Genomic DNA, 14,538 nt, shown 5'->3' with positions numbered 1-14,538 from the left:
TTGATTTAAATAAAAATATCAGATTTTTAATTTTTTTAAGGCGCCAGTTTTTGTCCACCTGAGTCTCTGCACCCTCTGCCTCCTAGACTGTCTGTGGTCCATGACTGATTATTTTATTTTCTGTGGGTCAGTGGACCCTAATGGGAAAAAAGTTCTCCCCTCCTGCCATATGAGTGTGTGGAATGAACTTGTACACAAATGGGAGCCAGAAAATGGAGTTCCTTCTAAACTCCTCCAGAATTTTATTCCCTTTTCTTTTTCACACGCTCCAGGATCTCCTGCATACCCAAAGTCTAGCTGAAATTTCCATGAGCTTTTTTGATTATTCTGATGATTTGTCACTTCACTTTGCCCCTCCACCCTCTCAAAAAAGAATTACATTTTTCTGAAAATGCTCATGAATATTTTCCCCTTAGATCAGCTCTGTTGCCGTCCCTCCAGCTTTGTTATTTCACACTTCCTCCCTGTCTACACTAGGGATTGAAGTAAATCCCAGGTACACAATTCTAGCCATGCCATTTACGTAGCTAGAATTGACGTATTCAGATTGACTTTCTTCTCTGGTGCAGATGGGGCCTCTTTGGGCTCACCCCGATGTCCATGCGGCTGCGTGGAGTACCACAGTTGACGGCTGAGCCCGGAGAGATCGATTTTGCTGCATCTTTACATACGCAGCAAAATCAATCATGGTGCGCCAACCCCCTTCCCCCCCCGTTAAGTACAGACATACCTCTAGGATCTCCACTAAGACACACTGTGGGGAGTAACCCCTCTTTTCCCAGAGTCCTTTAAAAATGCAGATCTTTCCCTATCAGGGGTCCCTGGGATTGCTCTGTATTCCCACTATCTGTGCTGTTCCGAAGGCCAACCCCCCTGCCACTGGGACAGTCGTTCCCTCTCTACCCATCTGAAGAGGGTGAATAGAAAACTGCATAGACTTCACCTTGCAAAGGCTGCAGACTTTGAGTTAGCTCTAAGTAAAGTGTTCAAGATTGAGCCACTTTTGTCTGGGAACCTGTGCCTGAGTGCTCTTTGGCAGCACTGTCAGTCACCTGTTTCAAAATAAAGGGTATAGACTGCTGCTGTGACTTGTAGCATCTCTCCTTCCCTGTGTGACAACTTTTGAAATGTTTGCCCTTCAAAACCTGAAGAATTCGTACACTTTTTCTCATTTGGGTTATGCTACAAAATGAGCATTGATTGCTATTTGAGTACTTAACTGAGCTAGTGGCTGAAATACTTATAAAAGATGTAGTTGCAGACTTGAGAAATTATTTTATTTTCCAGGCTTTCCCTTGCATAGTAACACTTGAAATACTGATTCATTTTATGTCAGCAGAGAAAATTATTCACACATCCATCATAAGTGCATTTCTTAAATGTGAAGCATTCTTATTTTCCAATTTTGTCAGGGCAAGTGTGTACTGATATTAAGGACAAGGAAACAAATGCAGAGAAGGCATTTGAGAAAGCATTGTGATGCTGAATGCTCAACCAACTTGTGCAATTACTGTATTCTGCAATTTATGTATTTATTTTGCTTTACTTTAGGAATTTATGAGCTCAGGTTCAGCAAACTCAGAAACAAGTAAAGTTACTGGCAGTTTGGAAACAAAATACAAATGGGGGGAATATGGCTTGACGTTCACAGAGAAGTGGAACACCGACAATACCCTTGGCACAGAGATTACTCTTGAAGATCAGGTAACACTTAATTCAAAGGTAGCAGTTTGCCAATTCACTTATCACAATCTCCTTTTTAATTATAAATGCAATCAGTGAATTTCTTTTCTGTTCAGCTTGCACATGGACTGAAGCTGACCTTTGACTCCTCGTTCTCTCCTAACACTGGGTAAGAAGTGGTTGTTTGATTTTTCACTTGTTTTTATTTCTAGAATACTGGTTTATTCTTTTACTCCCTCCAGACTGAGGTATAAGAACAGATAGGAATTATTCTCCAAGCAATCAAATAATGTCACATCTTATTAAATCTTAGAACTGAAATTCACTTTCCTGATGTAATTTATAAGAAACAAACGATTAAGTACAGTAATATGAAAATTTATATTTGAAACTGGTGTCAGGTGAAACAGTTTTGTTTTCATCTTTGTGACTTAATACAATCATATCGTAAGATATAAACTTTGGCTACCATCTGAACAGGAAAAACCCTAAACAAATCATTTGAATTGAACAGATTAATCAGTAATGCAAGCCATTTGGCTGACTGCCCTAATAACTCAGTTCAGTAACTGAGTTCTTCTTTCAAGCTGAATATAAAGCTTAAATTCTAGCAGGCTGTATTATGGTTTGGGATTGGATGAATGTTTCGGTTGGTGTGACTGGACATTGACATTTTATATGGGCTAGGAGGATTAGGGAGCTGTAAGACTATTTGTTGATTTTTTTTCTCCGTTGATTCCTCCCTACAACCCCCCCCCCCCAAAAATATTGTGATGATTGAGACTGTCATGAAGATTTACTTCCGAGAGTGGCACATGGCACTGCAAATGACAAGTGCAGTATTCACAGTGAACTTTTCACCCCAAATTGCAGACCTCATAATTTCACATTTCAGACTGCTTGGTAACCCTTGTGCAGATAGTATATTCAGTTTTAGTTTTATAGAATAATAATCTGTGGTTTTGTTGAATTATTATATCAGCTTTTAAAAATAATCACATGTGAATAGGAAATTATAGCTCAGCAGTTATCTCACAGCAGTTCCCCCAGACATTATATAATTTGCCTTATAATTAAAACAGGGATTCCTCTGTGGAGGCTGATAAAGATTATCTGAATCAAGTAGGCCAGAATCAGGTGTGACTGCACTGAATTCTGTAGAATTATACCAGGTAGGAGTTTGACAGGCTTAAACTTTCCCTTTCTTGCTGGATGAACCTATTAACTACAAATGGAATTTCCAAACACATGCAGTGCTGGCCTGTCTGTTGCTTTTGCAGTCCTTCTGAATTTTACTATTGACTTCAGTGGGAGCACACACAGGTAGGCGAATGCCAAGTGCTATTGGCAGATTGTTTTGGGAGCGACCATCAGTTGAGCAATGCAAAGGTTAAGAAGCTCCTGAGAGTAGAAGGAAGGCATAAAGCACTCCAAAAGTGTGATGCAGGCCAGGTTGAAGCCATTAAAGTTTAAATGCTTTTGTTTTTCAGCTGAGATCGTTACTCTGAAAGGTCAGTTAGATTCCAAATGCATGACTCAATGATTCAGGGAAGTTATCAAGTGGCAGAAGAAACTTTTTGATACAATTTCCCCAAAATTTAAGATTAGCGTAACACTTTCATTCTGCTGACAAAGGAAAGAAAAGATATGAAAAAATTAGTCTGCAGTGTGAGTCCACCAGATAATCAGAATTTGCTCCTTTAATGTAAACAGGTCCAAGGAAGTGTAAGATAAATATAATGAATTAGTCAAGACTGTAGCAAGGAGCAAGTGATTCGAGAAAGCAGATTGATCTGTAGGTGTATATGCACATTGAAAAGTACAAGGCCAGTACAGGGGGACTCAGCACTTTCCTTTTGGCTTTTTATTCTGTTGTTGCTAGGTCCTGGTGCTAGTCTTTAAAACCCTTAACTGAATAGGTCTTACTGTCTGAGAGAGTGCCGTTCCCTCTGTGACCCTGTCAGACAAGAGAGTGCAGCTTGCCAGGAGCAGTGTTGGTTTTGAAAGAGAAACCTGTAAGGAACTCTTTGACATAGAAGATCGAATGTGTTTGAGCCTATTTTTGGATTGTGGTGCAAGACCCACCCTGTTTGTGCAAGCCTCCTTCAGAAGAAGGCATGGAAGAATGATGAGGCATGCTTTATTTTAAATGTAAAGAAAGACAATCTCCGTATGAGTGCTGGAGAAGAGATGCTTTGTGGACGAAGGCAATACATTCTTGAGTTTGCATTTGGTGCCTGATACATTTAGCACGTGGTGATTTCTGCACTAGAAATGCATCAGTTGCTTCATAGTTGCCACAAGGCCTAAATTCTTCCAACTTCTTCTTTTACTTAATTGTTCAAAAACTAGACCAGTGTTTCTCAGCATGTGGTACGTGTACCCTTAGAGGTACTTGAGGGAAGTCCGGTGGGTATGTGCGCTGGAGCCATGTGGGGCTCTTAGAGCAATAAAATGCCCAGAGCCACGAGAGCGCTGTGCACCGCAGTGCGCACGTGTCTCTCTGTAGCACTTGGAGGGAGAAATGTTTGGCAGTGGTGGTGGCAGCAGCAGCAGCTCATGAGTTGCTGGTCTTGGATTACAGCGGGGCTGGGTGTGTGGCTGTGTGCCCAGCTGTGTGTGCATGTGCCTGGCTCTGGAGGAGTGGAGGGTGTGTGTATGTGTGTGCGTGCATGCACGGCTCTGGGAGTGGTGGTGGGGGACTGGGTTAGAGTGGCTGTGAGCAAGGTTGGAGCTGCCTGGTTCTGGAGGAGGGGAGGGAGGGTTGGGTTAAAGCAGGGAGCTGGAGGTGCCTGGCTCTGGAGGTGGGGAGGGTGATTGGGTTAAAGTGGAGAGCTGGCTGTGCATGGCTCTGGGATATTATGCTTGTTATCTGAAATAAGAGATGAAATTGCTATTTGTACAATTTTAGGTTAGTATTTATAATTATAACTGAAAGGGTTTTAGATGGAATCGTGAAAATGGACTTTGTAAAAACAAAGAATAAAATTGCAGATTTGGAAGAAGATGATACACAGGAAACAATATCAGAAACATTGATTTAATTGTGGTCCTCAGCAGTTTGAAGCCTAGATTTGAACATTTGATTTCATTCAAACAAGCTCAAATTTCTTATTAAATTAATATTTTTTCTTGTTATTTCATTAATCACCATTCATTGACATTTGCATAAAAGTATATACATATGTATGAATAAAAATTGGACTTATTTTATGTTCATTTAATATTTTGTTATTTATCCTCTTTGCACAATCATAAGCACAATGACAAGTGTATTTCCTATAGACAATTTCTTCCAAACAACCAGTTACAGTTGTTTAAACAAATGTGTTGCAATGGTAGACAAAATTTTGCATGTCTGCAAATTGTGGGCACTGGGGACACTATATATAATTTTTTTTAAAAAGGGGTACATTATTGGAAAAAAAAATTGAGAAACGCCAAACTAGACTGACTCGCTACACAGATGGCTCTGTGGGGCTCTCCAAAACAAAAGTAAACTGAAGGAGTTAATATTTACTGTGACAGAAGGGTGGAAAAGTATTTCCAAAGACTGGGTCAAAACTCTTGCTACTCATAACTCTCCTATTTTATGGCAAAGGAGATCCTTCTGTGTGTCATGTTGTGGCAAGTCTTGGAAATACTGTTTCAGTTGCCAGTGGCTTCTTATTGCAATGCTCTGCTGACTTCTCCTGAGTGATTGTTAATGGAACAGCTACACTTTTACCCCTCCTCTGTTCCCATCTTCATGTTTAATGACAGTGTTCAAGTAAAAATGTTTGCAGTGACTATGGGTGGCTATAAAAAGGGCTGGGAACAGACCTCTCCAAGCCCTGGGCAATGGGGGGAGAGTAGGGAGGGAGCCCAGTTCTGGGTCTTGCCGAGGGGTGGGGCTGTGACTAGCCTGCCCTGGGGCTCCAGCAGCGATTGAAAGGTTCCAGGACTCTTGGTGCTGCTGTTGTCATGCTAGTCCTAGTGGTGGCCTGGAGCGCTGGGCCCTTTTAAATCTCTGGGCCCCAGGACAACTACCCCATCTTCTTCCTGCCTCCCCATTGGCGTCCCTGACTGTACAATAATGGGAACAGCTGTGTAGGGGAGGAGGCAGGGAGTCTGGTTACTTGAACTTTTGAAAATTTGTGATTCTTTATATCTTGTATTTGTGGAGACCAAAATGACATTGATGTAAATATCTTATAATCAGGGAAGAGGGATATGTAGCAGCTGCTGAGGACATTAGCCATAGTTGATCTTTAGTCGTTAGAAGTGTCCTCCTCCTACTGCCATGTGGATTGTGGATAATTCATTGTTACTAATAGAAATTGAACAGTATGGTGAGCCAGGGCATTAGGTAATTTTTAATGGGTGATAATAGAGTTTTCCAAGGGAACGAATGTCCTAGATTAATACTTGTGTATAGAAAAACTAGATGTGTAACTGGAGAAGCCCTTCCTCTTTAGGTTGCATGAAAGGAAACCTATTCAACTGAATGAAAGTGTTTGTGTGTATTTATTAGGCAACCAGCAGTCTGCATGTGTCACTTGATAGCAAACATTTCACTTCCTGCTTTTCTCAGAACTATAAGGTACCTAAGGGATATCAATGAAGCAGTCTTTTAAAAATATATTCAAATAAAAATGACCTAATGCAAAGCAATCTTCGCACTCCTCTAAACCAAGTTACAAAGCACATAAGTAGGATCATATATAAATCAGTCTTTAAGTGCAAAGAATTATCATGGGGTGGAAAACTTTTCTCTTTTTATAATCACATCATTATACAATTGTAGGGGAACCACCAAGTGCAGAATTGAGTCAAGCTGTAATCTTGCATAAATTGATTTATAGCTGATTCCCCATAGAAAGTGCACGCATCGTCAAATGGGATTATAACTGCTCTAATAACTGGGAAGGGAAAGATTGGGAAAAAGTAACACTTTCTGTTTTAGGAGCTGATTCGTCAAGATACTGAAGCACCTCAGTACCATTGAGCACATAAGTAGTTCAGCTGAAGGTTACTTAAAGTTACAGCACCCAGCATATGAAACTTGACTAAGCAAACTTTCTGCTTCATGTTGTCAGTTTTAGGCATTTAGGAGCTATCAGTGAAACAAGCTTTTAAAATTATACTAAAAACCAAAATAAGGACATTAATATTCTCTCGCCTATACCAGTTTACAAATCAATTAGGTAGGATCCTAGAAAACTCAGTCTTTAATAGTTAAATAAGTAAGTAAGTAAATAAATAAATAAACCAGTATATGGTAGGTTGGTAAACAGGAACTTGATGCTTTTTTACATTGCAGATTTCATATATAGTAATTTAGTTTCAAGATCTGCATGTAAATCTTAAGTATTCCAGATGTTGTTTTTATTCAATTTATTTTTTGCTTCATGTGCACATAACTGCAAATAAATTATGTATATAAAATTAAACAAATTTAAAGCATGGGTCTTGGGGTATGTGTACTTTTGTCTTTTGGCACTGTTACGTTTTATTAAAAGTAACAATTGAGTGAGAAACTCACTACATATGACTGATTTTGTCTAAAACATTTTTGTCACTGCATCACCATCCTTTCCCTTCATTTTCCCCCTCTCCCCTTTTCTTTAGGAAAAAAAATGCTAAAATTAAGACAGGATATAAACGAGAGCACATCAACCTTGGCTGTGACATGGATTTTGATATTGCTGGACCTTCAATACGTGGAGCCTTTGTGTTCGGCTATGAGGGTTGGTTGGCTGGTTACCAGATGACTTTTGAGACGACTAAATCCAGAATAACCCAGAGCAACTTTGCAGTTGGTTATAAGACTGATGAATTCCAGCTTCACACAAATGTGTAAGTACCAGCAGATGAGCATTGAGGAATATTGCTCCTTAGTTTAGTAATGAAAGGGAGCGGTCATCAAAATCAAAGAGAGAGAGAATGATGGAGTTGGCGTGGATTCTTCCCTCACTGAAAAGGCTCAGTAGAGGCTTTCAAGAGTGAGATCTGCTTACAGATTTCTGATGCTGTTTATACTGTGCTTTTATTTGTATGTGGGTGAAGGTGTGGGAGGCAGAAGGAATCTTTAGCACTCCTGCAGTTTTGGAGGGAATAGGCACGGATTGTAAACAGTTGATTGGCTTGTCATTCAACTGAATACCTTTGTAACAGGTTTTTATTGGGGGAAGAAAAACAAGTGAACATATCCAGTTACACATTCTTGCTCCACGTAGGAGAAAATAAAAACTACTTGTCTGTTTGTGCAAGGTAAATAGGTATAGAGACTAATGGCTTGGCCCAAGTGAGGTTATGGTTACACTAGTGAATTTTGCCAACAAAACCCTAGTTTTGTCAATAAAACGCTTTGTGTGTACACACACAATGTGTTTTCTTTACAACTTGTCGACAAAACTCTGCACTTTTGCTGGCAGTATTCTGTCCCTCAGCCATGAGGCATAACGCTGCTGTCGACAGATTCTGTCAACAAAAAAAGCTGTATGGACGTTCAGGGGGTGGGTGGGGGAAGGAATACTCCTGACAGACAGGGCATCCAGAACAATGGGTAGCCCTGTCTGCTGTACTTCCGGGTGCCTGTTTTGTTGAGAGAGCAGACGGGCAGTCCAAGCGCTCTGTCGACAAGTGTAGTGCTCTTTCAGTCTGCTTTTAGTGTGTGGCCCCAATCTGTTGGCAGAATCTTTGTCAGGAGATTTCTTCTGACAGTGACTTCTGTTGACAGAGCACTGTTTGTGTAATGTAGCTTGGGAGAAAACAAACAATGTTGGAAGAATGTGTTTGAGAATTTAAATTCCTAATAATCCATCTATACAAGTGCTTGTCATTTCTGCATAAACACACAAAGAGGACAACATTTAATTAAATCTTCAGTTCTGTATTTGCTCTTTTCTGATAATTATTTTGTATGTTGCAGGGCTGTTGCAACCCTTCCCATTTGGAACTTGAACCACTGCCTTGTAGGAACTGTTTAGTCAAACACTGCTTTTGCACAGGTTTCCCATGTTTCCGCAAGATCTGATTTTGGAAGCTTAAATTGCCATAAAGAACAGTTGAATCCATGCAATCCAGAAAGGAATGACTGGCAAACTGCAAATTAATGAACGGAAAATTCTCATCCAAAGTATATGCATTGGCCCTTACAGAAATGTAAACAGAAATCCACATCAAAAGTTGTGAGCTTTCCCATCAAACATTTAAAATGGGTTTCCAACAACAGTAATCTGCAGTAGTGCAAAGCATTGTGTTTGTGGCCATTACTATAAAATAGTGTTGGGAGATTTTGCTTTTAAAGAAGGCAACAGCAGGAAGGAATTTCTAAACAACATGAATGCTGCTGCCGTTTCTTAGACCCCTGGAAATATATTTCTTAGTTAGCAATTACTGCACTAATATTCTCCAAGAAAATTTTTATTTTGTATTTGGCATTCTCAATCTATAGTACACAACCCCACCCCGCGTATATACTATGTGCAAGGCAAAAATGTTAACTCCCGATATTCATGGGTTAATAGATCCTTAGACATGATCTGAGGCTTTAATAAAGTTTGGCACCTGTGATAAGTTGATGGCACTGTGTTTTGTATCAGGGAATTTAAAATTGTATTTTTAAAGAAACGTAAACAAATGTTGTCTGATGTAATCCACAACATCCAGGAAATTGATTTACAGTTGGAACTCCATTCCTAGCATGTTTGGATATTTCAGAATTTTTAAAATGATGATGTAAAATAACATGAATCTTAATTATGATATCTGGGTTTTAGGTAGGGCGAGATGGGATTTCTTCCTTTTGTGAGTACACTCAGCCTCTTACTGTTGCAGGTCAGCTATAGAGCCCAAAATCTGCTTGCCTTTCCAATTCTCAACAGTGCTTTTTAATCTCTCCCTTTCTTGCATGCCAAATACAGTCAGTTATGAGTTTATTGTACATGAACTTTAGTTGCATATGAAGTATTTTAATGCTTGCCTGGAATAATAGTTCTGACAATTAAAAGGCTGATGCTAGTCCTTGAATTTGCAAAATAGGTTTTCATATGTTCCATGAACGCTGCTTCAGATTTATATAGGTTGTAAGGACTCCATGTCCATCTGTCACTTGTCATCTCAAAATGTCTTTCTTACTTTAAAAAGTGGATTATTGCAGTTGATTTTTAAATCCTGATGAGTGATCTCTTATTTGCAAAGGAGTTCACGTGGTTAATAAACTTCTATATTCTGCAAGTTCTGTGCAATATATTTTCACCCTTTTTTAGCAGAATGAGCTTACTGAAAATGCAAAAGCCAGACAGAGCTTTTACCATGAGCTGTGTCAGTAAAAATTGTTTGTTCTTTTAAAAACTTCACTCTTGCTAAGAGGGTTCATAAATTTGATGAATGAAATTTGGAGCTTTCTTTACCTCTTATATAACCAGTTTAAACTAGGCTAGTATTAATTGGAAGTTCTTACTATAAGGTAGCTGAATGAAATCAGAATAAACTTTTAGTACAGACAAGTTTATGGTGCAAAACTGCTATTACTATAAACTACACTAATGTGCATTCACAGGAGGGAGGTTTAGGATTGCGTAGACTTGGAAACTGAACTGGCATTTTACCCCTAGAGATGGTATTTCTTTTCTGTGTAGAAGTTGTGTTGATGAGGCAGCAGGCGGAAATTTCTCTGCCAGGGCTTGTCTAGCCCCTCCTTCGCAGGGGGCATGTAAACAAGAATGAGCAGAGAATAGCAATGAGGTGATCCTTACCTACGCTTCTGTGAAATCTGTTTCCCCATCACATATACCTTTTCAGTGCTTATCAAAAGGGTTACAAAGAAAGTCCTGCAGTCTGAACCTCCTGTTTATCCACAGAACAGGTATAACAGTGGGGGCTTGTATAAACTAACCCCTTCCTTTGAAGGGGGCATGCAAATGAGCCCAAGAAGAGAATAGCAATGAGGTGCTGCACTGCATATGCAGCACGTTGTTAGCCTAATTCTCATTGCGGGAACTTCAAAGTCTGATGGATCCAGTTTGCTGCAAAGATTTTCGTCACTGAGGAGGGGAAATTGGAAACCATCAGAGTTATAAGCCCATTGCTATTTATTTTTCCTGGCTTCTCTTTAGGTCAAGGATGGGTTTATTGAAATTCGATAAGCAATTCATGAAATTCAGTGTTAGAAAAGAAAACAGTAGTTCATGCCTTCTCAAAATCAGTCTGGCCTATTGTTTCCATTCTACATGGTTACTATGGAGTTATTAAATGAGTTGTTAATGAAGCTTTTCCTTACATACATCCTGATGAAACTGTAAAGTTTCCTGTTCAATTTAAATAAAACAAAAAAGCAGTCATGTAGCACTTCAAAGACTAACAAAATAATTTATTAGGTGATGAGCTTTTGTGGAGCAGACCCACTCCTTCAGATCTAGAGATAGTGCTGTACTAGAAATTAATCTTCTCTTTACAGGAATGATGGCACAGAATTTGGAGGCTCCATTTACCAGAAGGTGAATGATAAATTGGAAACAGCTGTCAATCTTGCTTGGACAGCAGGAAATAGCAACACCCGCTTTGGAATAGCAGCCAAATATCAAATTGACCCTGATGCTTCTTTCTCTGTGAGTACTGTAGATGCGCATTTACAATCAATAGAAAACAGGTTCTTATAATGGACATTGAATAACTGCAACACAACCTGCACTGCCTATAATAATATAAAGTTCCTGATTTCATAATACAGTAGGGTCTCAACATTCGTGAGCCTAAATTTTGAGAATTCAAGTATTTGCGAGCGGCCACTTCCCCCAGGGCCCCAGGCAGGGAGCACCAGCAGCCGCCAATTCCCCTGTGGCTCCAGGCGGGGAGCACTGGCAGCTGCCACTTCCCAGGGGCAGGGAGCCCCGGTAGCTGCGGCTTCCTCAGGGCTCTGAGTGCCCCTGTTTTTTGCCAAATTCAGCATTTGCAAGGGTTCTCAACACAGAACCCACATGAATGTCGAGACCCTATTGTATTTGTTTTGGAGTCAGTGGGTCAAATAAATCCTTTATGTAATTCCATGGGATGCATCTGATCCATTCTCTGTACTTTGCCTCCTGTCCATTAGTCCAACATGCACTTTCAGAAAAGTAGTACAGAGTCCTCTCAGGCTGGTACAGGTCAAACGTCTCTCATCTGGCACTCTCTCATCTGGCAACATCTGTCATTTATCATGATTTTAGTTACCCATTATAGAGTGGACATCTGGCTGTGGCCAAGTTTCCCATGGTCCCATAAAGTTTGTTTGTCCCATAAAGCCACTAATTCTGGCTGTTAGTGTTCTGTGCTGTTGTTTTCATGTAATTTACCCCTAAAGTATCTTTTAAGAGCCCAGTAAGCAGTGGAAGTGTTGATAATGCTGCTAGAAAGTGTTGACCTCACATGGTTCAGCATATTCTCTGGTTTGACACTGGTCAGGTCCCGAAGGTGACAGACTAGAGAGGTTCAACCTGTATGTAAGAATTTACCTACTATTCTCTGGTATTCATGACTCATTACAATAGTTATTAAGTTGGTTAACAAAAACATCTTTGTATATATTGCAAGTTTTTAGTGAATGTGCATAGATGAAAGGGCAAATTTTGGTTCGTATTCTCCATGATTTGGAATCTCAAATAGTTTAAGCTCTAAAAAAAGCCACTTACGTTGAAGAAATATACCTACCAGATTATTACAATGTTTGTTTTTTCAGGCTAAAGTGAACAACTCCAGTCTGATTGGTTTAGGATACACTCAGACTTTGAAGCCAGGTAAGTGTAAACAGAAGGAATTCAAAATTTAAGATATCTTTTAGTCTAAGTAACAAAGAGGTTTTTGTGTAGGAAAGTGATTTGGTTTTATAACATTGTCTTACTTGCTAACTCAAGAACTGAACCTTTTAGGGTTGTGGGTTTTTTTTTCAAAAGCTTTTTACATTCAGTGAGGAGCTGGCTTGCCAGAGGCATGCAGCACCTCAAATGACCAGTTAGACACGCAAACGGGCCTTTTGTACGTGTAAAAACCTGATTTAGCAAGTGCATTCACGGTCACTGGAAGCTCTCCTATTGTATGCTTCTCTTTTGAGTCAAAGCCTGACACGCTTGAGCTCCCATGGCCCAAAGAGGAGAACTTCAGTGCTTCTGATCATAGAATTACTGAAGTGCAGTAATGCTGCTCTCAGAACACCAGGCTGACTGATACACATTTTTATAACTTTTGCATTTTGCACTATTCACTTGTACATGTAAACAGGATTTAGAAAGTTGTGTAGACATAATAGACTTGATTCTGTCATTCACACTCACATTTAGTAGTAGCTTATTCTACAGTTAGTCCCACTGAAATCAACAGAAGGATTGATTCAGAGCAAAGTACCACTCAGATGAGTAAATACAGCATAATTTAGCCCTATGTCATTGTTCATTATTATTTCTTTTGACAGAAGTGCATCCACTGCTTTTAAGTATTCTACAAGTTATTGAAAATAGGCAATCCTTACACTAATAGTCATCCCCATACAATCAAATTAAATTACCATAACCAGACAATAATTCAGAGAGGGAAAATATACACTCACCATATTTTATGTGGTACTGTAACTCTGTTCCAGGTTTATCTTGTCTCTCTCTCTCTCTCTCTCTCTCTGATTTCTTATGCAGGTATCAAACTGACATTGTCAGCTTTATTGGATGGCAAGAATGTCAATGCAGGTGGACACAAACTTGGTCTAGGATTGGAATTTGAAGCATGAAAAGGGATTGTATGATTATTAATTTGAAAATAATTTACAGCATAGCTACCTTCAAAATTTAGTGAACCTTTCAATGTTTTATGTCTGGGATGCAGGTATTGTTATGTATCGGTCATGTTGAATGTGGTTAAAAACAGCGAAGCTTTAAAGTGTGCTTTGGGAAGAAAACATTAAAAAAATCTTAATTTTGGGCTTGTTGCCCATCACAGCTGCTAATTATGACTTTACAAGAGATATGCAGGTATTGATTACCTGTTCTAGACTAATGGCTATATGAGGACAGACAAGTGTTATAAGGATACTGTGACTGAGACTTGCAATCCACTGTAGTGAACACTTTATTCATGAAGCATAGTTTTTGGATATTAACTTATCAAAGTTTCAGTCCATGATGGAGTGTGCGAAACTGTCCAAAAATATTTTTAGACAGATGTTTGTTTAACTGTTTGTCTTATTTGGTTATTTGACACCTACAACTGTCTTCAGGATGCTTTAGATTGTTCACTTTGTATAATTTTAATATGCAGGTTTGATGTGAGTCAGTCAATAATACTTGTTCTGTGTTGTGATTCCTTTCCCTTCCACTAAATATGGAAAAAGCTTGTGAGACACAGCCATAAGCAGGGAGGAGTCTTTGTACCTGTCATCACATAGTGGCATCACTTTGAATTTAAAATGGACTTTTGTTTTATTACCACTTTTTTTTTAGCAATTTAATTGATACATTTTTAGAGTCTTCCATTTTGTGTGGAATTAGACCCCAAAATGCTGTACTTAACACTACTGACAATGAAATAAAGAAAAAACCCCACTTGAATAAAATATTGAAACTTCATCTTTTGTCTTTATGTTAATTCTGGAAATAACTTCAGATTAATTCCTCTTGGTTTGTATAAAACAGTCCTACCCTATCTTATTTTATTATGACAAGGAGTCTTGTGGCACCTTAGAGACTAAGAAATATATTAGGTCCTGAGCTTTTGTGAGTAAAACCCACCTCCTCAGATGGAAGACAGTGTTTTTTACTCATGAAAGCTGACAACCTAATACATTTGTAAGCCTCTAAGGTGTCACAGGACTGCTTGTTTTTTGTGATGCTACAGACTAACACAGCT

The 14,538-nt window shown here is 39.2% G+C and overlaps 1 protein-coding gene across 2 annotated transcripts in view; it reads left to right on the top strand.

The window, feature by feature from the left end:
• Positions 1-14,252, top strand: part of VDAC1 (voltage dependent anion channel 1) — a 34,319-nt gene extending 20,067 nt beyond the window's left edge. For both annotated transcript variants that reach the window (XM_075009354.1, XM_075009355.1), the window contains exons 4-9: positions 1,552-1,704; positions 1,800-1,852; positions 7,294-7,521; positions 11,126-11,276; positions 12,386-12,443; positions 13,332-14,252. In XM_075009354.1, the coding sequence (XP_074865455.1) occupies positions 1,552-1,704; positions 1,800-1,852; positions 7,294-7,521; positions 11,126-11,276; positions 12,386-12,443; positions 13,332-13,423 (735 nt within the window). In that variant the 3' untranslated portion in view covers positions 13,424-14,252. The remainder of the gene's footprint in view (positions 1-1,551; positions 1,705-1,799; positions 1,853-7,293; positions 7,522-11,125; positions 11,277-12,385; positions 12,444-13,331) is intronic.
• The last annotated feature ends 286 nt before the right edge of the window (positions 14,253-14,538 follow it).

This window comes from Carettochelys insculpta, chromosome 15, assembly GCF_033958435.1.
Source record: "Carettochelys insculpta isolate YL-2023 chromosome 15, ASM3395843v1, whole genome shotgun sequence".
NCBI classification, from domain to species: Eukaryota; Metazoa; Chordata; order Testudines; family Carettochelyidae; genus Carettochelys; species Carettochelys insculpta.
The sequence above is the reverse complement of the archived record's forward strand: the minus strand, read 5'-3'. Positions and strand labels throughout refer to the sequence as shown.